We start from the raw sequence: 25,206 nt of genomic DNA, 5'->3' as shown, positions 1-25,206 counted from the left end.
TGCGCAAAAGCATTATTTTTGAACTAGATAACACAGAAGGTTATTTTCTTATTAGGCTAACGCCGGCCTGTTTTTGTTTTGGTCACGTTCCGTCCTCGCTTCATACCACTGATGCATTAACCTTGCACAAAATGAATCCATTTGTTTTCAAGATCTTGGAAGACTCGTGTCGTATTGATTTTTGTTTTGTTAAAGTCCTCTTTTTCAGAAAGACGAAATTCATCCGAGTGCCTTTGCTAAATAAAACATTAAGGGATCCTCTTTGACATCCTCGAATTTGAACAAACTTCTTTTGGAAGATTTTCAGAGAAAATAGACCCCAAACAATATCAAGACAGTCATGAAAGCGATTCTCTGGTACGAGACTATTGCCCACTATAAGATGGTTATATAACTTGTATAATGCACCGATGAATTATATCGCGCAAAATAGCAGTGATATAATCTTCGCTCTAGGCAAAAGCGTTTCTGAACATTTTCTGTCCACTTTAGTCTGTCCATTCGAAGATAAAAGCCCAGACCGGCCTGAGAATGAGATCAAGGGATCATATCTAAGACTATTTTTATCCGAACAAGACCGTCTGTGTCACCAGTAATTGTGTGTATGAAAAAGAGAGAGTCTAGAAAGACAGACAGTGGTATCAGTCAGACATCAGGGGACAAGCGCTCTGTGAGGTCATTTGTGCAGGACTTGCATAGCTTGCCGTCTGAGCTATTATACTGCGAGGTGATTTATGTGCCCTTTGCAGTCGGGGAATGTCACAGTCGGGCCAATTACTGATAATTCACAGGGTTTGATAAAGCGAGGTCCTGGGATATGAGCCGGACGCCAGAGAAGGGTACCGCTGCAGCTCCTGCTGTTTTGGCAGGCCCGCTGTCCGGAGAGCCATCGTTTTCCTCAGGCTTGCCTGACCCGTAAAGGACGGCCGCCTGAATCTGGAGAGCGGCAGATGGCTAGCACTCTCTCAGGCAATTCATTCTGGCGTGTAAAATGGCGAAGACAATGCAATCCTCAAGAAATCCGTTAGGAATGTGTGAAACATAGTGGAGAAGCGTCTTGGCTGACCATGATGTCAGTGTTGAAGCTCGTAGCTCTAGAAACCAAACAGTGTAATGTCATGGACGAGAAATTGAATTTTAGTAAAACAGCTTACAGTCAACATGAAATTAAAACGGACCCTGTTTACTTTTACTCGGTACATGTTAATGGTCTTTTTGTGCACAAATCAATTTGCCCTGTTCTTTTTGAGGACTGTTAAATGCTGGAATCTGATTGGTTGATGAACATTCTAAAGTGTGGATTATTGTTCAGGAAACACATGGCTAAAGTAGTTCCAAACAGATCCTGACCGCATTACAATTCCATAATCACTGCACCAAATCATTTGAAAAAGCATATATTTTCACACACTAATACTGTACTTAATATGCTAAAAATTATTCTTCAGTTATCAGTTAAAAGCACATTTTTCATATTCATTATGTCCCAAAATAGCACAGTTAAGTACACTTAGAAGATCTTTATCTTAAGAAGCACTGAAGAATGATTTTTAATATATTAAGTACAAAATCAGTGCATGGAAATAGAGCGTTTAGTACATTACAAAGTACATTAAGGAAGTGTTTTCTTTACCTGGGAAGATGGAATTTGCTCTACTTTTACACTCAGATGTAAGTCACAATCAAAGAAAAGAAAAGACTTATTAAATTATTTCATTTGTAAATATGCCAGATTACACCAGTTGCCATTTCATGCTAACTTTAAACCCAACTATTCTAAATACATTATAATCCTAGATTGTTTCTGCAAACATCAGACTTTCTTGTTTGGTACAGCTCTTTTTTTTTTCTATGTTACACTGCGTTCCATTTAAAATGATAAAATGACACGTAAAGAGGGACATTTTGGCTCCTATTCGCACTGCAGGTGTTCAGCCGTCAACAAGGACGTCTCCTGGCACACAGCTCCTATACACGATGCTACGCAATGCAAACATTTGCAGGTGTATGGAGATTAGCAAAGAGGTTCATTTAACTTGTTTTACACAGCTGTCTATGCAAATTTGCTAAACAGGCTTTATATGCATTTACCGTCAAACGGGAACGTTGACTCATTGATGTCATTAAGCGTGAATCTCGCGTTCTCGTGACGTCATTGCAGTTTTGGAAACTGCTGGAGAAAGACTTTCCCAACTCTTGGCGTCGAATGGAACATTAGCTTTATCGTTGTTGTGATATTGACCCACGAGACCCTCGGCTCCGTGCAGTTAGGTTACATGTGCAAGTGATATTGCGCTGTATAGACAGAGCAGATTATGTGACAGCAGGGAAATACTCATTCAAATACTATGCCCAGTCACACCCTCGACTGTGTGTTCAACGCAGAAAAATCATTTGCTATGGACTCAGTCCTCGATATTGAATTGTGGGCTTGCTGTGTATACGCTCGCCACAATCTTGCCGCGGAGATTGATGTCCTTGTTATTAAAGAAAAGGAAACCTCCACAGTGCTGAGAGATATGAGTTTTAGTCTCGCTTGAAAGACAACACTGAGTCTCTGCAGAGATGTGGTCACTCCTCTAGACAAACTGCGTCTCTCCGCACTTGATTTGCAGTGTTGAGGTTTCTTTGTCTGTTGCAGGTATTAGACTGTGGTTTCCTCTACCTTTAAAAATATTGTATTATCAGACCAGTTTTTTTATTTAAAAGGTCGATTTGGTTTGAAAACTCCCGTTTTGTCTTTAACTTTACAGGGTTTTGTCTGATGCAGTATACATATACCGAGATGAATTTATATTCACTTGTTCGTCCTTATCAAGCTAATGGGTTCATATAGCTATAAAGTAATTAATAATCATGTAAATTAATTCTAGAATACTGTGCTGTGAATATTGAATATAAATTGCAATGCAAAACCTGGTCTGCTGTCAGCCACTTTAAAATTTAAATGCTCATAATGAATTATAGTGGAGAGTGTAAGAGGGTCCCCAGAGTGAAGGTTTCTTTCTCATTCAAAGCTCATGAGACCTAACAGAATTTTCAGTTGAGTCAACATGAAATAAGAATTGACCCTAAGTTATAGATCTTATTGAGAATTATGTATTGTTTGTTTTATTTTTTAAATGTTTTGACCTCTTAAATCAGAGTTGGATATATGGAATACTTCTCCAATCATTTAATCTGCTTAAACCCCAACCTGTAAACTCACGCTCATGTATCCTAATTTTAATATGCAACAACCACATCTTAAAATCAAACCAACAGCCGATGCCTATATAAACAAAACTAAACAAATCAACATTAACTAGCTGGTTTTCTGGACTTAACTGGTTCGAGCTGGTTTAAAATTCAACAATTCTCACAACCTGGCTGCTGTTTAGCTGGACGGCCAGATGAGCAGCTGAAAAGTTCTTAAAACCCCTCTATATCCAGCCAATAGACCAACCTGACCTGGCACACACTAGATGATTTTCAATTCTTCAAATCACGGGGGAATGCAGACAGACACTTTTAGCTGATTTGAACCGTATTGCCCTTAAAAACACTGTGAGACCACACACTTGTTAATTGTGGGAACTCATGGATTTTGGAGCGCGTTTTGTTGAAGGATGAAAAAACAAAAAACAAAGATGAAGGAAGGTCTTACAAATTTGGAACGACATCAGGGTGAGTAATTAATGACAAATGACATTTTCACTTTTGGGGGAAATATCTCTCTACATAGCAAACATGCATGATATTTTTATGATTTAAGTTTGGTGATAGGAGCAGTTCAATAATTGTAATGACACCCATAATAGCATTAGTAATGACAACCCATATAACGTTATTTGTGAAAAGCCATGAATCAGGCCACGCCCCCTCATCATTCGGGTCTTAAAATCTTATCTTAGTATGTGGCCAGCCTAAGACTAGCAAACAAGCTTGTATGTTTTTTTCAGAAGGGCTAAAAGTTTCATTTAATTCTCAGGAAGAGTGATGAAATCTCCAGTGTTTGATTGCAGATTGCTGTATTGGCAAATCTGAGCACGGTTTGAGGAATTGTTGAGAAGAGACATGAGTCTTATACCTTTGTCTTTTCTCTGGAAAATAATCTCAGAAGGAGCCTCTATTTGTTATCCATGAGCTGGAGCTGTCTAGGAAAAAAGAGTCAAGTTTGTGACACAACAAATCAAACATTAATCATTAAATCACCCTCTAAAACTGGAAAAAATGTGTGTTCGCTGTGAGAAGCTTGGAGTTGTCTCACAAATTATTTAATGCTTTGTTGAAACTGTTGCTGAGTTTGTATTCTTTTGTCAGAAATTGATCTAAACTTACCACGATAGAATAACCTAGTTCAGCGGCAAAAGACAGTCTAAGCATGATTCCTGCAAAAAACTGGACGAATATCAAAATAATGTAACGTCACATTATTAATTCCGTTTAAAGCATTTTCTGTTGACTTGCAAAGTCCCGAAACAGATGTTTGAGAAGAAGCGCAGGAAAGAAACAGAAGCCATTCACCTAATGAGATGCACGTATACCATCAGAATCCTTTTGAAACCAAGATGAAAAAACATACAGCTTCTTTAGAATACAAAAACTGTTGACGTCAGAGACGTTTTTTTCTTCATGATCTAAATGCTACGGTTGATTTAAGCAGTGTTTTCAGTGTGTTGTCTGAATCCACAGTGTGTTTGTGGAGAAAATGGGATCATGCTGGCCCCTGCACCATTAGCTGCGACGCTGAAGGCTACCTTGGTTTGAATGGAGAGCCGGGTCACATACACGTTCTGTACACTGGAAGGCTGAATGCTCTCCATCTCTATCTTTGCCCTCCCCGTGCTTACTCACACAGCCATGTGGGCAGGCATCCCCATGTGGGTTTTACATTTAAAGGCGCAAAATTACGCAATCGCTCTGGCTTATTTCTTGTTGGAAGAGCGCACGTTACGAGAAGAGATACATAATAGTGTACTCTTCCACTCCATTGCCAACGCATTTGCAGCCCCCTCCGCTGCACTTACCGGTCTCCATGGTAATGTAGTTGAATGTACCAATCACAAACCTGGAGTGTGTTCATCAGGCCCTTTAAATGTCCTGTTAGCGAGCCAGCTAGTAGATGCGACATAAATCCCAAGTTAGATCGACACAGGGCCGTGAGCTGCCACCATGCAAATCTGAATCCCGCATATTTAGCTCTTGGAATAACAATGTGCGCTACGATGTTTCCTTTTCCTGCTAAATGATGCCATGTGTCACTCAGATGTGCGAGGAAAGGCTGTATCGGGATGAGACCTGTACTAATAAAACAAGCCTAGTTTGGCTGCTCTCTGAAAGCTGGAAAAAAACTCGAGGCGCCATAGAGAATTAATCTTATCTGTAAAAGCGGCGCATGATGCGGCGGCTTCAAATGCTTTTAGAGGCTTTTTTCGTCTTATAACTTTGTTAATGGATGAATTTATCTTCGAAATGTTGTTTCGTGTTCCCTCGAAGATATAGTCATTAACAATCTCCACAAATGCATTAACCAGTCCATTTATTTTGTATAAATAACTTTGCCCACTAAATGGCATTATGGTGATTGATCTTTAGACAGTTAATAAGACATTAGACATCATTTCCTTCCCTGAGGTTATAGAGTTTCAGCTCAATATAGTTAAAGGTGCTGTAAGTGATTTGCTAACTTCCGCTACAATTAGATAACACCTTCAACCGCACACCCTCTCTCTTAAGGCCCTTCATCCCAGCAAACCAATTTCTCTAAAAGGTGTTTTCTGACTAGCTAAAAAAGGGGCGGGTGCTTCCTTATACCATCTTTTAGGTTTACAGAGGCATTCATGTCAGAAAGTAGGGACATTTTATGCAAGTTGCTTGCAGTGGCCTTAAATATGCGATTAAAAGAAACTTTGGGAACAGTTACGATGCTTTTTTTGTCAAAGCAGATTATGTCTCCACCACTTTTCGAAATCCCTGCTAATGGCGCGGATATATTTAACACATATCACAGAGAGAACATCTCAAATGGTCAAGCGCGAGTACTCATTTAGTGATGAACACTGAGTGAATCTGATATTTGAATGTGTTGCTGGGTGGTTGCTGCAGTTGACGTCAGTGGCACAAAGCGAATCAGCTCCCACACACAGTTCTCAGGCATGCTCCGATTTATCACCTTTTTCACAACAGATATGTTCCCAAACAAATATTTATATTCATGCGCTGATCTCAAACCCCCAAAAAACCTTGAATTCAAAGCACATTCATTACTACTATATACTTAACAGTCACCTGCTGATCTACGTAATTATCATGTGACCTACAAAATCCCTGGACACAACTGGATTCTTGATTGAATTGGTCAAAATCATTGACACTTTCAAACGTCAGTCAGGTGAGGCGCCAAACTGAATTTAACACAAGGCTGAGAGGGATAGAGTTACAGGACCTCATTTACGAAACGAACGTACAACAGAAAATCCTTTCAGACAGTCATTTCTACGTCAAACTTGTAATTTAAAGTAATGTAAAGCATGATGTTTTGTGTGGATATTGAAACATGATTTGTTTATATAACAGTATAATATCCAAATCTTTTTATCATATGTATAATTATCAGTACAATGAAATTGGTGAATGTTTGATGGATCACACCTAACCACGTGATGTGTTGATTTGTGCGTTCAGATCTGCGCTCATTGCGTTCATTACTTATATTGATACATGAGGTCATACAGACGTTACCGTGGTATGCACTGTATTTAAGGTCCTTTGAATTTTATAAAACACAGCATACTTTGGACGACTGTTTTATATCGACTGAGAGTTTTTGTCTGAGCAGCTGGAATGTTGTTAAGCAACAGTAAAATCTATTGAACACCTTGTACTTCTATCCATCACAGCCTTGTTTTCATTCTTGTCAAACATTAACGCACGCCACTACCCTGACTAAGGTCTAAATTCATCCAGCTAAAGAATATACAAAAAGCAAGTTACAGTGAATTAATGAGGACTTTTTCTTCCCAATTAAATTAATAGGTTATTCGTACACAATGCGTTCTTGTGTTTATGAAGTCTTGTGCGTGTTTACAGAGAAAAACTGAAAGAAAAAAACGGCAGGGATTCTTCTAAATAAATAAACATGATTTTGGACATTTCTAATCATTATGATAATGTTACGGTTTCATTCTTACTTGGAAAATGCTCCCTTAGAGAGCCGATTTCTAGATCAATACGTCATACGGCAGTATTTATTGAACCAGTAACATGTTAAATTATATGTGCTATTCACCAAAATATCCCTGAACATCATAATCAGCACATCTGTGCGCAGCATATCTCCCAACTGCTCCTACCGCATTTTAATAGAAAGTGACACCCATAGATCACAAAATCACTATAAACAGGAAGGAAGGACTTAGGTGCTGCGTATGACACAACACATTTGTGCCATCTCAAGGTTCATCTTTGAAGCAGCTTAAATACAAAGGCTTTCTAAAATAATGAGCAAGAGACATCACCGAGACAGAAACATCTGGTTCAAGACAAGTATGAGTCACAGAGAGAGACAGGAAGTGAGAAGCAGAAGAAGATCATCCGTGGTCCTCCTCTGACCCCCCGGTAATGAGACATAAATGTGAAAAGGAGCGTTCGCACAGTTTCCTGCGCTGTCTGAAAGGACACCAGCATGTTCAAGACGGCTCATTACCCCATACACGACTCCAGTCCATCCTCAGCCGGTAATGATGGAGCTTCAGCACAGGATAAATGAAGTAACGCTCGTCACATGCTGTGGCGCTGCCTGTACATATGTGGATCTGTGAAAGCTGCCACAGGACATGACTGCAGAGGTCACCTTCACTAATCTGGTGTCATGCACTCTGTTGTTGGGAAAACAGAGCGGACTGGCTAACGTTGTGCTGCTTCTTGGACATTTCACAAAAGTGAGACGTTCAGTGCCGTGTATGTTTGGTTTTATCGGAATGTGAATCTGGCGACATTTTATTCGATTGGCTGTTAAGTCTAACAGCAGTTCGGAAATGAAATGTGCAGTGAGCGATGCTAAAAGTTAATGCGCTATAACGTTTGAAAATAACATGCCACCATAAAAACCGAACCGATAGTGTTAATTAAAGCAAATGAAAAATGAAAAATAAATGTATATTATAAATCACGCGCTATGGTAAAAGTGGTTTTGACGTCACGGTACTGTGCAAGAAACCACACAAATGAATTGTTAATCTGTGCTCAAATGTAAATTAATGACTCTCGTGTTTATTTCAGCTGCAATGAATAGTATATAAGTTTTGAATATTGTTCCAGTGAGCCTATGTTGGTGATTGGATCGGTTGCAAGGCCAGAGATCAAAGTCGGCAGATTTGGGTGAAATAGTGCAGACCTTTATTCTGAGCACATGCTCTAATTACAATGTCAGTATTATGAAGTCTACTATTGATCCTGTGGCTCCGTCCCAAAACCTAGAGCGACTTCTTAAAGCATCATTACACGCACACTCCTGACAGGACGTCTGTTACAAAGAGCTGTATATGATATGCCTTCAGTTGCCTTGCGTAAGTGTCCATCCTGTAATGCACTTGAGGTGAGCTGGACATAGAACATGAAATAAAAGGAAAAGAGGAATTCACTTCCAAGGTGTGACAAAATGGCACTTCTAACATTAAACCCGCCGCGTGTGTGTGTGATCCACTGAACTTAGACATTTACTTTCGAGTGAAACCTGCACCAAGTGGGAAATGTGCTGTAACCGTTTCAAATTGACTGCAGGTAATGCTTTGTGACGTTATGTTATGTGTTATCTGTGATCATTCACAATTCACTCCCATCTTCTGCTCTGAAAAGATTTATTTTTCTGGATTGATTCATGCCTTTATTACATCCAGAATTGTCTATTACAGCTGCATTTTTTATGACGCATCATCCAGAGTCCTTAATATATACACTCTAGTACATCCCGAACCCGGCTGCATGACCACATCACCACTGTCCTTCAAAAGCTTCGCTGGCTCCCTGTCTCACAATGGATGTCTTTCAAAGACCTTTTCTTCCTCCATACAAAGACTCCTTCTCCAAAACTCAAACTGTTTTTGGTTTAATTGTAGTGCATTCGTCATTTTTATCTTTTGCAAAGCGTCACTGAGTGCCTTTAAAAGCCTCATAAATAAAACACATTATTAGAAATGTATTAAAACACGCACATTCATGTATATATTTAAGACCAATGTGTTATATTTTAAAATATATAATTTATATGAATATAAACATGCAAATACATGTTTATATACAAAATATGAATTGTATGTGTGTTTCTTTATATATGCAAAATATCCACATTAAACACACATATATTGTGTGAACGAAAACGGTTATTTTGGATGCGATTAATGATGATTAATCATATAACAGCACTAATTATTAGTCACTCTTGTCTCAATCCAAAAGGATGCCATTACAGTTATTTTTTCCACAGAACAAGATATCGGCAATGCATTTTCATACACTGCTTCAATGTTTGCGGTCCCACAAGTTAGGAATCAACTAGACCAGATGCATAGCAAGCATTACAGTACACAGCTATTACAGTAAGGAATAATTTGTCTTACTTTCAATCTCAGTAGACCAGTTAAGTTATGACCAGTCTTAATGAGCAGAAAAAAATAGGTTATTCCACATATTTATAAAAAATTCTGTGTAATTTTAGTATCATTCATGAAGAATTAAAGCATTTTTTTCTAGCTTTTATTCATTTATGCATATCTAGCTTTAAATTGGTTTTATTTCAGTTTCAGTATATGCTTCGAGATAATTATGTATGTTACATTTTATTTGACTTTGGCTTAATTTCACTCAATACAAAAGCTTTTCAGTAGTTTGAGTTTACAATACCACTAATCTAATGCATGCAGAGGGCCCAGTTTATGCCCTCGTCTGTGTTAATTTTTCACCAAAAAGCATCAGTCATCAATTTTTACTGAAGTGCGGTGGCAACAGAGTGATTTATGTCATGCTGACATTCTTCTGACAGCTCTGTGCCAGAGCCAAGTGGGACATGCCAGGACACTGCTCAGTTATGGATCTAGCTCACAGGTTTTGATAGAATCTAAGCTGCTTTAATAACAGAAGAGCTTTAATTTGGATCCATCGTTTTATCAGCAAAGCTTTCAAATTCAGTGCAACGTGACATATTAACGGAAACTACACCAAACCGCCCATTTGAGGTTTGAGCAAAAAGGTTGCAAGTCTCCTCTCGACGTGACTGACAGAAAGGCCCTCAAACTGCGAGAGGTTTTGCTCAGATTGTTGCATCTGTTGTTGTCCCATGAGCCCACAGGCTGTAATAGCTTTTGTGTCTGCTCTTCTGGTCTCGCTGGGTTCGGTTTTATTAGTTCCTGCCAGGGTCTGGCCCACTTTGCTTTGCTGTCTGTGTTCAAACAAAGTTATTATCTAATGAAGGCTACTACGGGACAGAGAGACTCTTGTTTTTGTCAATTTGTTAGAAAGGTTGGTAGGATTTGTCTAATTTTTCACTCCCGGAGTTGCGCGTTATGTAAAACGGGGATAATTTTTCAAGGTCCAAAGATGAACGAGCACAATTAGCCGCATGCCCGCCTAGAGACAAAAAACAAATCACGCCGAGTCCTACAGAGCACTAAATGTGACCAGAAGCTCGACCATCGGTAACACTCCCATCTTTAACAACATACTAGACCTTAAGATATATAGGCCTATGCTTAATAACAGGAGAAAGGTTTACAGCAGGCATTCACACGTTGACAAAAATTCATTGTCAAAGGTGGTGGATTTTTTATAAAGGTGATGCTTTGATGGTTGTAGCACTTTTGTTTTAAAGGAGGGTGAATTTAAAGAAAGTTTTACTATGAAGGCAGCAATAACTGCTACTGCTACTATATATAAAAATCCATATTTAAAACTTTATAAACTGTAATCTCTTCCACTAGCTAAAGAGATAGTCGTGTTCCAGAACAAGATAGTTGATGAGAATATGCTAGTCTTGCAAGAGCTGAAAGAAAAGTCAGTCTCCTCTTGGCTTTTATTGAAATATATATTTTTCTTTCTAATTTGTGACCGGTGTTTTATTTTGCTCTTTGTGTTTCCATGTTCATCCCATGTCCTACATCATCTGCTGAAACAGTTCGCAAAATTAGAGATTACAGTTTATAAAGTTTCAAATATGAATATTTTTCTAACAAAACGACCTTGGTTCGCTACAAAGGGCTTTATTAACCCCCCGGAGCTGTGTGGAGCACTTTTTATGATGGGTGAATGCACTTTATCGGACTCCCGGACTATTGATTATCAACAGACATTCACTGCCGTTATAAAGCAGGAAAGAATCGGGACATTTTTTAATATAACTTCGACTGTACTTGTCTGAAAGAAAAACTTGAAGGTCAGTAAATCATGGGGTAGTTTAAGTACAAACCTTGCTAAAGGGGTTGTTTTGGACAAGTAGCAACCTAAATATCATGCAGAACCTATTACTTCTGCTGAAGGATTTGCATCAATACCGGAGGTCGAGTGTGAGGAGAAACGCTCCCCTAGCCACATTATATATTTATATGATTTTGGGATTTGTTTTCCTGCAAAATATACTGCTCAATCAATATTCTATATTATATATATATATATATATATATATATATATATATATATATATATATATATATATTTGCAGTGATACAGTATAGAAATAGTGAAAATAACATTCTTTAAGCTATGCCTTTTCCCCCGTTCCATCTTATATTAAATATCCCTTCGTTTCCTCAATATTTTTGTTGCCGTGTTTTATCCAAGCCTATTTAAGCGGTTTTTAGCTAAACTTGGCTTAAAAAAAAGATAGTTCACCCAAAAATCTGTCGTCATTAACTCTCCCTCCTGTTGGTCTAAAGTCGAACGAGATCCTTTGTTTTGCAGAACACAAATGAAGATATTTGAAGAACGTGTAAAGTGTTTATATATAATGAAAGTCTTCCAAAGCGGTTACCGTAAAATTAGTAGCAGCTCTCTCGTGGGTCTGTATTTTCACATCCCTCCAATTTTGTTACATGCAAGCAGCAAAAAGCAGCCCTTTGCAAATACATATACTCAATAAATGTGCCAGTTGAACCATTGAGATGAGTGAGAATGCTAATGAACAGCTCTCTCTAAGCATATATGTATATATATGTGTGTGTATGTGTGTGTGAAGTTCTTGATTAGACAGGCTGGATCATACAGACCCAGACACATACTGTTGAAACAAGCCAGACTGACCCCAGTGTATGTGTGCCCTGTAGGTCTGCTGAACAGAGGAGCTACAGCAGTGTGATGTGTCTTTTGCTTCATGTAAAGAGAGCACTGATTGCTTTCAGTGGCCCCTCTGGCCTCCAGCGAGTCTATTTCCATTATCCCAGCAATCGATTCGCTGCAGCTCCACCATCTCTCTGCCCTTTACTGCAAACTTTACCCTCTCTCTGCCTCTCTCCCTCTCACTCTGAATCAAAGGGTTACTCCTCTGTTACTCAAACACATCTGTGTTTTCTTTCTCTCTTTCCATCTCAGATGTTGCCAGGGCGATTGAGCTGCTGGAAAAATTACAGGAGTCAGGTGACGTCCCGGGTCACAAGCTGCAATCCCTGAAGAAGGTTCTACAGAGCGAGTTCTGCACGGCCATTAGAGAGGTGAGACCTACATTGTGTGTTGCTCTCACCTAAAAAAGATATCTTCTGAAACCGAACATCAACTTTCAAATTAATAAGTTGTGTGTGTGTAGATATATCAAAATTGTTACTCTTAACTAAAATATATATGTTAAAAAAAAATTATATATATATATATATATATATATATATATATATATATATATATATTTTTTTTTTTTTTTTTTTTTAACATATATATATATATATATATATATATATATATATATATATATATATATATATATAAGGTGAGTAGCTGAATAAAATTGAAAAAGAAAACTAAAATGTGATTTAATGAATGAATAAATGCATATGTCAATTTAATCTGAAATGCTAAAACTGTAATAAAACTTTAAAAATAAATAAACACACAATTATTAAAACTAATATATATAAAAAAAAATAAAATGAGAATTGAAAATATATATGTAAAGGCTTTAAACAATAATAAATAACAGTATAAACAATAATACAAATTAAAAAATATAAATAACACAAAACACGTTATATATTTATTATAGCGTATCAATTATCTACAAAAACTTAAATACCGTATATTGTTTTATTAGTGCTGTCAAGCAATTAATCACGATTAATCAAATCCAAAAAGTTGAGTTTACATAATATATACTTACTATATAATAATTTATATAATGAATATAAATGATTCATGTGATAAGTAGTTCATTCAATTTGAAAGTATTTAAGTGTAGCCTTTCCTTTTTCCTGCTTTTCATATTTCTTCACATCGATTGTTGTAACGTTGTGATTCTTGGATCTAATTAGTTTGCTTCGTTGCTTAGAATTTTTAAAACTGCCTATGGAGAAAATGAAAGGGGGTGTCCTTCCAGAATCAAGGACATATAAAAAAAAAAAAAAAAAAAAAAGCTGGCAGACACTTTTGCATTTTATTGCAGATGAAGCATCTGAGCATCTGTGGTAGATATAGGCCGAGGATCATCAATTATGGGCTGGAATCTCAGCGTCCTCTGAATGTGACGCTCGTGACAGACGTGTGTTGAGGGTGTGATGACAGGAGCGCGTCTGTCAGGCAGAGATAGTGGCGACTGCTGCCTACTTTACTCTGCTCCTGCTGTAAACTTGCAGAAATGCATTTGCTCGGAGAATGAGGTTGACCTGGGCCACCGCGGTTTTTAAGTGTAGCACCGGGGCAACATCCTCACCACTTTAAGATGTCTTCTTCGTCCATTTCCATGCTCAAACACCGGAACAGCGCTAGTAAACAACTACAAAACAACTACTTTATCTCACAGGCAGACACATTTTTAGTACTATGGCTTGAGCTTGAGCCGGTTTTATCCTGGGAGAAGTGTGTGCATGTGCGAGCTGTGCAACACAGGGCGAGAAAAGAAACCCATTATGTTAATTCATTAGTTTATTTAATTAATTATTACAAGGATGATTATATGCTGCCTTTCGGTATGACGCCACAGCTGTGCTTCCTGTCACCAGTGAACTGAGCACGTATAATCATCAGCTTGTTTATTTTGAAACGGTATGGGAGGTTTGTGACCAGCTAAATATCGAGACAAAAAAAAACAATGAAAAAGATACTCGGAAAACAAATATAGAAAATAATACTTGATTTTGCATTTCAACACGAGTGAAAAAGCCCAGTGCAAGCGTGTTCACACAAAAAGGGGTAGCTATAAAGAATGATAACTATATTAGCGTTTATTATTAGTGTGCTTCTACTGCTTTTAAATGCTAAAGCTCTTTAAAGTTGGGGGATACTGACTGAATGTCAGTGTTTTTATCGTTCGTCAGCTGAAAACAAATATATAGGTGTGGTGTGGACTCCTCTACTAAAAACTATTATTAAAACTTTATAGTTTTAGTTATTATCCTGTTAACATTAGCCTTTAGTTTTGTATTTATATTCCCAAAAAAGACAAAAATATAAAATATAACTTTTTTATTACGTTTTTAATCAGTTGGATTCATTATTTGTTTTCATGTGACATTTCGGGTTGCATTTCTTTATGCTTTGTTATCGTCGTGGAATGGTATCATTTAATTATAGATTATAGTTCCGAGTTCTAGATTGCTTTCTAATAGACATATTTTTGTATTTTTATTCATTCACTATTCATTCATTTATTTAAACCTTCTTTGAAGCCATGGGCCATAGAAATTGGAGCCTGTGGTTTTGAAAACCCCTTTTCGTGTGTAAAACGCATCAGATGGTCCATAAATGGTTTGCTTATGTGCAGTCTGTGGCTGAGATTAATGTGGCTATATCTATGCATGAGGAAACGTGCCAAAACCGGACGTGGAACATCTGTAGAGACATGCCTCAGACTGGATATGAGATTCAGCTTATAGGTTGCTACCCAGCAGATGACACAACAGATGAATCGTTAAGTACAGTTTCATTTTGTAGCGAAGTTTCTCATCAATCAAAGAGAACGTTTAGTCTGGTAAAAAAAAAATAAAAAAATTGGGTAGGGCATCAATTCACCCTCCCAGCATCCATCAGGCCCGAGTTTCAGCGAGCCGCGCATGGATGCCCTATGAGCTCATTTCAAGGCCTGGCAATTGCGCGAGGTATCATATGGCGCAATCTGTCTCTTACATTCCCATAATGAGGGTGTGAAAGGACACTCGCGTGTCACAACGTCGACTCAATTTACAGCGCCAACAGCAAGGCTCTGCGCGGCGGGGACAATGTCAGTGTGACAAAATACGCCGTGAGAACGTCCTCAATCTAAATAACTCCCACAGAAGCCACAAACAGAGCGCGTCATGATCAAGACTATCGGTAACTATGGTACCTAATGACAAGAGGTCTCGCTCCAGTCTATTCTGATGAGTCATCGGGCTCACTTAGCCATGTGAAATCATCGGCAAAGCAAGGACTACTGAAGACACGGTGGCCAAAACATACCTTCTCGAAATCACTTGTGCATCCTCTTTCACGAGTCCTCAAAGCCTTCGGATTCAGTACAACTTTAGCTCTATGATTAGCACAGGAAATACACTGCACTTGGCTAGGGCCAGATTCACCAGAGCATTAAAAAACTGCTGTCGGTATCTACTGAAGGAACGCGGTGAATAATGAGTGATGGACACAGTTGTTATTGTTGCTGACTTCATTGTATATGCATTTGTGGGCTTCCCTTTCACGTGCAGGATTTATGGGAGGAGGGAGAATTTAAATAAATCATGCAATGTTATTTCCTGAGGTCTGCGGTAATCAATTTACTGGTTTCGCAGCATTATTTAACGCCCCAAAAATGTCTTAATCATTTAGTGCTTGTGTTGTTGATTACATACGCATGATTATCATTTGCTGTGCTCTTGGTAGATTGTGTTGGTCATTATGGAAATGAGCCGGCTCCATTTCAGCCGCAGAACATTATACTCTCGTTGGTGCTTTTATGAGATTGCTCTCTCATGCTAATTTGCCCTGTTTAGTAAATCTGACCCTTAATGTTAGATACATATGGCCTGAATTCAATTCTCATTTACAACGTCAAAAGATCCTAATTGTTTATTCTGACATATGCATTTTTTTTCATAAAACTCATAATCATTTTTGCAAGCTAGCCAGTATGTGTTCTGCACATCAAAAAGCTAATATCTTAACAAAATAGTTTTCATCTTTAGGTTATATGCTTTTAGAAAAGTTTAAACCAGAAACCGTGATTTTCGATTAGACCAGTATAAATCGACACTATATAATTACGTGCGTATTTACTTTTCACAATAAACATTCAAAAAATGTTCTTCACAGAACTATAAATGCAGGTGTTTTTATTTGTATAAATATTACAGGTGTACGTAAAATAAATAGTTGAAGTGTGTTTTAAAACACATACAATATACAAATTAAATTTTTAAAATAAATTATAAAATATACAAAATTTAAAAGGTGAACACTGACGGACTATAAAATGTACTAAATTAATGAATTTTTTGGGCAAATTTATAAATACTACACTATTATCTGTGGTAATCAAAGTTGCCAATAAGGCTTAATTATACATTTTCAGCCGTTTTTTCATCATGAACCACTTCCTGATGTAACCAAATGATTTTTGACCTATTCAAGACCACGACCGTCCTATATTTTCACCCAGTCCTAATCGACCGCTGTGAGAAAAGTAGATACTGGTATCTGTTGAATGTCAGAAAAACAACTGGGCTGACCTACAATGACCTCTTCCAGCAAGGAGAATGCAGATGTTTTTATGTTGTGCGAATGATTTCCCACAGCCCGGTCTGTCAGAGAGACCATCGCAACCGCAAACATGTGTATGATTTCACATGCAGCTCTCCGAGGAATACAACAACGGAGCCATTATCAACCGAGAGCTCAGTCAATCAATGCCTACGCCGCTGCTACGGGGTCAGAGATGTCAGCCTCTGTCCTTATTAATTGTGTGTGTGTTTATGTGGAATAGCCTCTTTGTGCTTGGTGGGATGGATCTGCAAATGAGAAGCTCTGCTGTGAATAAGGCTTCGCCGAACTGCTTGACTGACTCTGGGCAGTGAAAGAAGATGGAGAGATTTAACACAGAGGAGGGAGAACATGGTTTCAAACCGAAATCGTATTTCTCTTTATAGACAAGGCGCCATGGTTACACACAAGTACCTCACTGCGTGATGGGTTTTTTCCATCGGTCAGAGTAGTGAGGAGTCAGAGTGATACACCTCTGTGTGTGTGTGTGTGTGTGTGTGTGTGTGTGTGTGTTGATCTCACTGGAGGTAAAACAGATCTAGGTTAATAAAAGCCAAGCGAACACCAGTGAGCTGAGAGGAAACAGAGTGATCCCTCGAGACATAGGAGACAATAAGACTGAGCTGAGCTGAGACTTCATTGTAGCTAGACACAGAAAAGCTGGAAGAACGACAAAGAACACATTATTCTTTCGTGACGAGTCAGTAACACTCTAGCAATAGATCTAGCGATAATTAAGCGCATATGAGACATGACTTGTTGTACATCCCTAATACCTTAACTTAACAACTACCTTATAATAAGCAGCAAATGAGTTATTTATTGTTATATTATAGTTATTTATAAGTTAATATTGAATAAGTGTTCCCTGCTCTAAAGTGTTACCATCAATTCAGACACTTTTTTGTTCCACAAGTTCTCTTGATGATCAAAATTGCATTTTCAGTAATATGAATACTTAATAATAACATATACTACCATGAGGTACTTAATGTAATATATCATAAATGAATTTGAATTTGAATCCTTAAAATTTTATTTTTTTTATACTGGGATGATGAAAATTCTATAAAGAGCACATTTTTAATATAAAATATTTTTTATAATATCTAAAACAAAGTATTAATTTTAGTTTAATCTTTTATTTATTTTCATTTTTAATTATTTCATGCTCTATTCAAAATATTTTCAATGTATCACATATATGTTTCATAATGTTACCGCTTTTACTGTATTTTTAATCAAATTTAAGATTTTTTTTTTATTTTGTGATACATTGAAAATATTTTGAATAAGAGAGCATGAAATAATTAAAAATAAAAATAATTAAATAAAAGAGTAGATAGAAAACAAGATTAGAAAAAGGCTCAAATGAAATACATATATACATAAAAGAGAGGTTAACTAAAACACTATTACCCATGCTGCCTGCCTTATTATAAATCGAAATACCAACCTTAAATTAAAATGCTTTAAATAAAGCGCAGCGAAAAATAGCTCCCAAGCTTTTCTTAATCTCGAATCGTAAATAGATGTTGATAAGCAACAGTCAGCTGGATAATCAGCATCGCAAACGGAAAGTATGGTTTTAAGAGCCTGCTTTGTTTTATAGCTTCAATTTACTTGCTTATTAGTTAGTTCAAAACTAAAATAAATCTGATTTGCACTTCAACCACTAGCTGTTTTTGTCGAGCGCGTATAAATTACACACTGAAATAGCCTGACCTTTATTGATATTCATGCATTTCCAAGATGCAATTGCAAGACACGCAATCCTATATCCACTGGGACGCACACATGCACACAAGTGCGGCTTCTCAAAGGTTTACCTAGGTCAGAAATCTTCTCATTTTTTCAGTCCGATTGCATCGATCCTTCACACAAGTTTCTTCATTGGCACTAACCTAAGCATAAGAAGTTAAAAAAGGATGTAACTATGTATGATTATGATTTAAAACCATTATTAGATTATCATATAAAATGCTACTCAGTTGTTCCACGATAAAGAAAGTTAATGTTTACCGACTTTTCAAACTTCACAACACTTGTGTCAATGTAAAACCTATTTAAAATGTAGAAAGTCACCTCTACTTAGCAACATAATACGTTTTTTTAATTGTAGGCACTTAAGGCCCGTTCACACCAAGCACGATAACTATAAAGATAACGATAACTATATTTGCGTCCACACCAGCAAACGATATTGTCCGTTTATCATAAGCTCAAGCGCGTCTGCCGCTTTAAATAGCAGGATTGATTCTGATTGGCTGTCAATGTGGCGTGGACGCCACTATTCTTTAACACTGACTTCACTTTTCCCAAGCCATTTCTGAAGGCTAACGGTTCCTGCCTTTTGAGAAGATTTAAAGTGTGGTTTAAAGTCAGTCGGCAGAGCAACAGGCACAGAAAGAGAAGGTTTTTTATCACACTAATCTCTCAGTAGGAGGTTAGTAAAACAGCTAAAGATTCTGCCCAAGGTGCAGGAGGACAGATTAAAGAGAAACTTGTTATTTAGGGGAGAGAGCGCTGGAGCTTCCTGTAGCACCAGCTGTGTTTCAGAAGCGCTGGTTAATGAGATAAACATAGGTTCTTCAAATCCTCAAAGGACCCCAAGCTAATAGTCTCGTCCCTGGGTGGTGTGAATGCAGATATGGTGCCCTGTACACGCACCTGCTCGTGAAAATATAGAGCCGCTGATGAAAGACGTTGCATGTGTTGCGTTTTTGAAAGGAGTCTGTGGCTGGAACTGGATTAAGCTCTCTTTACAAACTATTGGAAAAAAAGTGTGAAGGTTGAAACCGCGTGAAGCGTGAATCTAAAAATAATTTACATAAAAATAATCATAAACTGTTTTTGGTCAAGTAGAGCTTTTTTTTTTAATTCTCATTGGGGCTGTATATTTGCACACTACACTGCAGACACAGTGGGTACTTTTTATTCACATTTATTATTCTAGAAACAAACATTATCACACAAGAGATCTCAGGCATTTTTTGTGCTATTAAAGGAATAGTATAAATGGATATTACATTAAAAGTTAATCCGTTTCAGGCCTTTAACGATAGAGTTTGTTTCTTCATTGGAACAGATTTGGAGAAATGTATCATTTTAACACATTCAACGATGGATCCTCTGTAGTGAATGGGTGCCGTCAGAATAAGAGTCCGAACAGCTGATGAAAACATCTTAATAATCCACACTTCCAGTCCAATCACTCATCTAACATCTTTGGATATAAAAAGCTGTGTGTTTATAAGACAAAGACCCCATCATAATCTAAAAAACAATGCTTCCAGTGGGAAAAGTCCTTCCCTTGTTGTCCTCCCACATAAAACTTCACAGACATAGTGCTTGATCTGTGTATATTTCTTTAGTTTGAAGTTCTTTTCTTCAAAATATCTGTTCAACACAACAAAGAAACGCATATATGTCTGGAATGACACGAGGGTGAGTAAATGGGTAAAACTGAACATTCACCTTTGTATGGTAAAATCTCAATAGGAATCCGCACAATGAGGAATTTAGTTTTTAGGAATAGCCAAAGCACTTCCGCTCGCAAATTCCTGCACGTGAAATTCACTGCTACTACAATTATAAAGCTTCTTGATTTAGAGGTTACCTCTGCGGGGCTTTATACAACGCTGCACTACTGACAGTGGACTTTCTTTACCAACAAAACTTCACCAAAGTTATGCTAATATGACCTTGAAACCAGATGCTATCATTTATTTAGCTAGACCACATAACTGCCATGACAGTCGTTGACCTAAAAGAAATGCAACGTGGTCTTGTTTTGCGACATTACTGCGTTTCAACGGATTTCTTTTCAGAATCTTAAATCAAGCTTTGTTTTGGGCTTTTATATTAGAACAAGATAAAACACCGAACCATGCTTTTCTTTTTAATTACATTAATGCCACTGAATGACCGCAGATTATCTGCACTCTATTACACATTCTGCAAATAAACTGTCTGACTTCAATTTGTAATGCCTCGCTGCTATTTATCGATGTTTTTTCATCATTTTGATTAATGTAGAAGAACTAAAACAGGTTTTTTGCTCTCTTTATTTTAACAGGTATACCAATATATGCATGAAACAATAACAGTGAATGGCTGTCCAGAGTATCAAGCACGTGCCACAGCTAAGGTAGGTCTGAAAAAAATCACCTACACTAACGCACCTGTACTACACATATAATATATAACCTGTGTCTACTGAGCAATAAGATGGAACCCATTAAATAAGAACACTTTTAAATGTGTTTCCCTGCAAACTGTCTTGATTTGATAAACACAGTCAGCAATTAGCCAGACCTGCATGCAAACACTTGGCAGTTGCTCTTCAGACGCTGTTGCTGAATGAAACGGCGTTCATTTAGATTCATACTGTGTGAAGAGTGCACTCTTGTGAGAAAGAGAGGAGACGTAAAAACGAGAGGGGAAGGGGGGAAATAGAATTGCTGAGTACTGGACGAGCAGAAATGCCTCGCTGAATCTTTAGTGGGAGAATTTCAGCCACACTACACAATCCCAAGCCTTTTTTTTCAATCTATCGGTCGATCTATCAGTCACTGCAGCTTGCAGATATTTCGGATTGACTTTAATTATATTTTCAGGAGTAGACACTTTGCACACCTGAATGGTTGCAGGCAGGTGCGTTAGACAGATATGAATAAAAGAATAGGCCAAAGATTGCAAATAACTCTCTTAATTCCAGCACATTCAAAATTTTTCGCATATAAGAGCTGTATTTAGTTATATAATCAAACATGCAAGTTATTATATATACACTTCCGTAACACTTTTTAAACTTTTACCCTTTGATCTCCCTAGTGAAAAAAATATATATACTAAAATGTATCAGAAGAAATGCATTTATTTCAGCTAATTATACTACAAATACATCTACATATTTATGTCACATTTATATTAATAAAAAATACCCTGCAATTCTACTTTCAGTATACTAATCTGGTGTACTTCAGTTCTGCTAAATTAGAACTAATAGTTCACCCAAAAATCTATTTCACCCAAAGTCATTAATTACTCACCCTCATGTCGTTCCAAATCTCAAATTAATTTTTTTTAAAGTCTCGAGTAACATGTCAGTAAATATGATGACAGATTTAAACTGTAATTAGCAAGAAATAAATGTGTTACTTTTTTACTAAGGCACCGAGGCTGTTAACGTGTAAAAAAAAGTTTTACTTTTAAAACATGTCTTGAGGCTCCTGTTCCATTTCATTCTTGCTCTGTTTTTTGGAATAAAAGATGAAAGGAATTTTGACCCTGATTGGCCGATCCTGAAACTAGCCTAATTATAGAAGGCTCTTTAAGACCAATTAATCGACTAGTCATTCAAGCGCCCCACCAACTGCCTGAATATGAAACTATGTTACTTAAGCACACACAGGCACATGCACCAATCGGCCGAATGTGAGAGCCCTGTCAGTGAAAGGCCACACCGCCGTCCAGAGAGTTCCACCCACCGTCTCTCTCCGCATGGGTGCATAGACCAGCAGACCCGTGCACAAGCAACGGCGTTAGACACAAAGAGCGAAGAGAGACAGAAAGCATGCTTGGATGCTACAAAGGACGCTGAGCTATACCCTGCAATACCTTTTTTAAACAGCTCAATAGGCTGCACTTGTGGGTGTTGTTTTAATTGTGTTTTGATCCCAATTAGGCTTGCGCTCAGTGTAATAGTCTATTAATTATGCAAATCCGAGTGAAGACTTTCCTAGTTATTGAGGGCGTCCTTTGCATTTCAATATCCGGAATGTTAAAATGTCTCCTGATATACGCTAATGATTGTGTTTTAAGTAGTCAGATTATAAGAAATCAAAGGTAACGCTTTAGTATAGGGGACCGCTTCTCACTATTAGCATGCATGTTCTTACATAATGGCTGCTTATAGAGCAAATATTCTGCATGACCATATTCTACATCCCTTATCATACTTACTAACAAATTACGAGACCTTTGTTGATCATGACCACCCACTTTTCTACATCGCTGATTAAAGTGCTAAGAAGGAAGCAGGATGGACACGATTCATTAAAGCCAGGAGATGTTTTATTAGAGTTGGTGTATAACTAAGAATAATGTGCACGTCAAGTGCAGTCGGAAATATCATAATTTTGAATTACGCACATGAATGACCAAACAAAGTGGGAAACTGAGTTGCGGTGTGTTTAAAGGGATGTGTGGAAACACTGATCTATGATAAACATACTATCATATATCTATAATCTACATATATTATATATATAGGAAACAGATCTGTAGTGAATTTGTAATGAATGATTGTGCCAATCATTTTAATTTTACTTGCGGTGTATTAGACATTTTAAAGGTCTGGAACAGCTTGATAGTCGACAAGTGTGAAATTTATCATTTGACTTTCACTGCTTTATGTCACAAACATGTCATAATGATTAAATTTGCATGCGTTACATTTCGTAATAATTACAGTTCAAGTTTTCCAGATGCACATGAGGGCGCCATGAGAGTAAAACGTGTGGAGAAGCATTGTGCTGTTCCTGGCTCCTCATAACGTTGTTTTTTTAAAAAGCAGAAGTAACGATGTTATTGAATAATTTATCAATTTCATTAAGAAAGTGGCAGATGCATTACAATGTCACACTTCGTTCCAGCTCGCTTAAGGATATCATCTACTCAAATTGTGAGCGCATTTTACTAAAAAGCATGCTGAAAATCTCGCATTCATTCCTCTAGGACATTTTTAAAGCTCGTGCTAACGAACATCAGCAACCAGGTAGGGTGGAGCTTAACGAAGGGTCAATTATGAGTTTTTGAGTGCAAAACAACCTTGACTAACATTATAAGCTGGCCTACGGGGGGAAATAAAATGAAAAACAAATTTATGACCTTAATATTTAATTAGACCCTCATCCTATCATCGCTGAAGGACAAGTTTTAGAGGTGACATATTTTGGCATTAACGGTTTTATGATCTAAAACGACTTTCCACTGCCTAAGCTCTTGATTGGTTGGCAGTTCGTGCACAGCATTCGTTTTCAGAATTTTTTATGACTTAAAGTTTTTGTCATTGATTCAGTGTTATAATACATTTTTAATGACGCTTGCTACTTTTTAGACGCCGGCGCAGTTATTCTCTGTGACATATAGGCTTTTGACTTCAACATAATGAAAACAAAGCAATACTTTTAACCAACAGTGTGACTCGTTTGAGCGGTGCTTTAATAATATGGAACTATACAATGGCAATTATACAGAAAACAGCAGTACTTAGTGTAATTAGTATGCTCGGCAAGCAGGTCTCACCAGATGAGCAGAATTAGCATATCAATTAAAGTTCTAATGCAGAATGTAAATTACAAAAGTCTTGAGAGTGCCTCAAAGCCGCTCGCTTGGTCACTTTGAAAAGTTACTATAGGTTTCAGAAAGCATACTGGACTCAAATCACTAGCAAAAGGGCAATTAGCATGTGTGAGCAGCTTGCATCTGAGTGCCGTTGGGACAGTTTTCAATCGATGGCACATAAATAGGATGAAGAACAGCTCTAAAAGACCCAGTTATCCTTTGGGATCCCCTGCAGCAATTGTCAATGAGCTTCAGTCGGCTACTCCGGCATGCATTTTTTCCATACGCCAAGTGCATTGCTGATGTAAATGTTAAAAGCCAATATTCATTACCATTGGACATTCTTTGTGAAGACAGTGTAATTATTTAAGACGCAATTTGTAAGGTGCACAATGAGCTTCAATGGGCCATTGCTCAGAATAACGCAAGTACTTCTGGGTTATCTGATGTCCTACAACTCCTTCAAGTGGCATTAAATGGATAGTTCACCCAACTAACAATTGTGTCATTTTTACTATACCCTTGTGACAACCCATATGTTGTTACATATGTTGTAGTGGAAAATAAGACAAGAAATTCAGAAAAATGCTCATGCAGCTGGATACTTGATGGGGTCACATGAAGATTCTTCAACTTTAAATGGAAAAAAAACAAGAGATGACACCAGAGTGTGTAAATAAAGGCGATTTTCAGTCTTTTAGTGGACGTCCTGCATTCCAGTGACTCAAAGTAGAGTCAAGGTCGTGGATTGTATTAACAGGGAATGCAATGTACTTATCAATTGTATAAATCTGAATACAGTGTTAGTTGTTGTGGACGGAATGTAAATGTTAAACAATACATTTCTTAATTATCAGCAACCTTATGATTTGCAATTTAATGAAGCAAATGAAACAGCCCAGGCTCCAGAAACGCTTGTTATATGTCTAGGTATACTTCTTTTTTTCCCTCAAG

At 37.5% G+C, this 25,206-nt stretch overlaps 1 protein-coding gene across 2 annotated transcripts in view; it reads left to right on the top strand.

Moving 5' to 3' along the window:
* The window catches only part of lin7a (lin-7 homolog A (C. elegans)), a 37,922-nt gene that overhangs the window by 3,521 nt on the left and 9,195 nt on the right, over positions 1-25,206 (top strand). For both annotated transcript variants that reach the window (XM_043237566.1, XM_043237567.1), the window contains exons 2-3: positions 12,559-12,677; positions 20,981-21,052. In XM_043237566.1, the coding sequence (XP_043093501.1) occupies positions 12,559-12,677; positions 20,981-21,052 (191 nt within the window). The remainder of the gene's footprint in view (positions 1-12,558; positions 12,678-20,980; positions 21,053-25,206) is intronic.

This window comes from Puntigrus tetrazona, chromosome 4 (assembly GCF_018831695.1).
Source record: "Puntigrus tetrazona isolate hp1 chromosome 4, ASM1883169v1, whole genome shotgun sequence".
NCBI lineage: Eukaryota > Metazoa > Chordata > Actinopteri > Cypriniformes > Cyprinidae > Puntigrus > Puntigrus tetrazona.
This window is presented reverse-complemented; position numbering and strand designations above follow the sequence as displayed.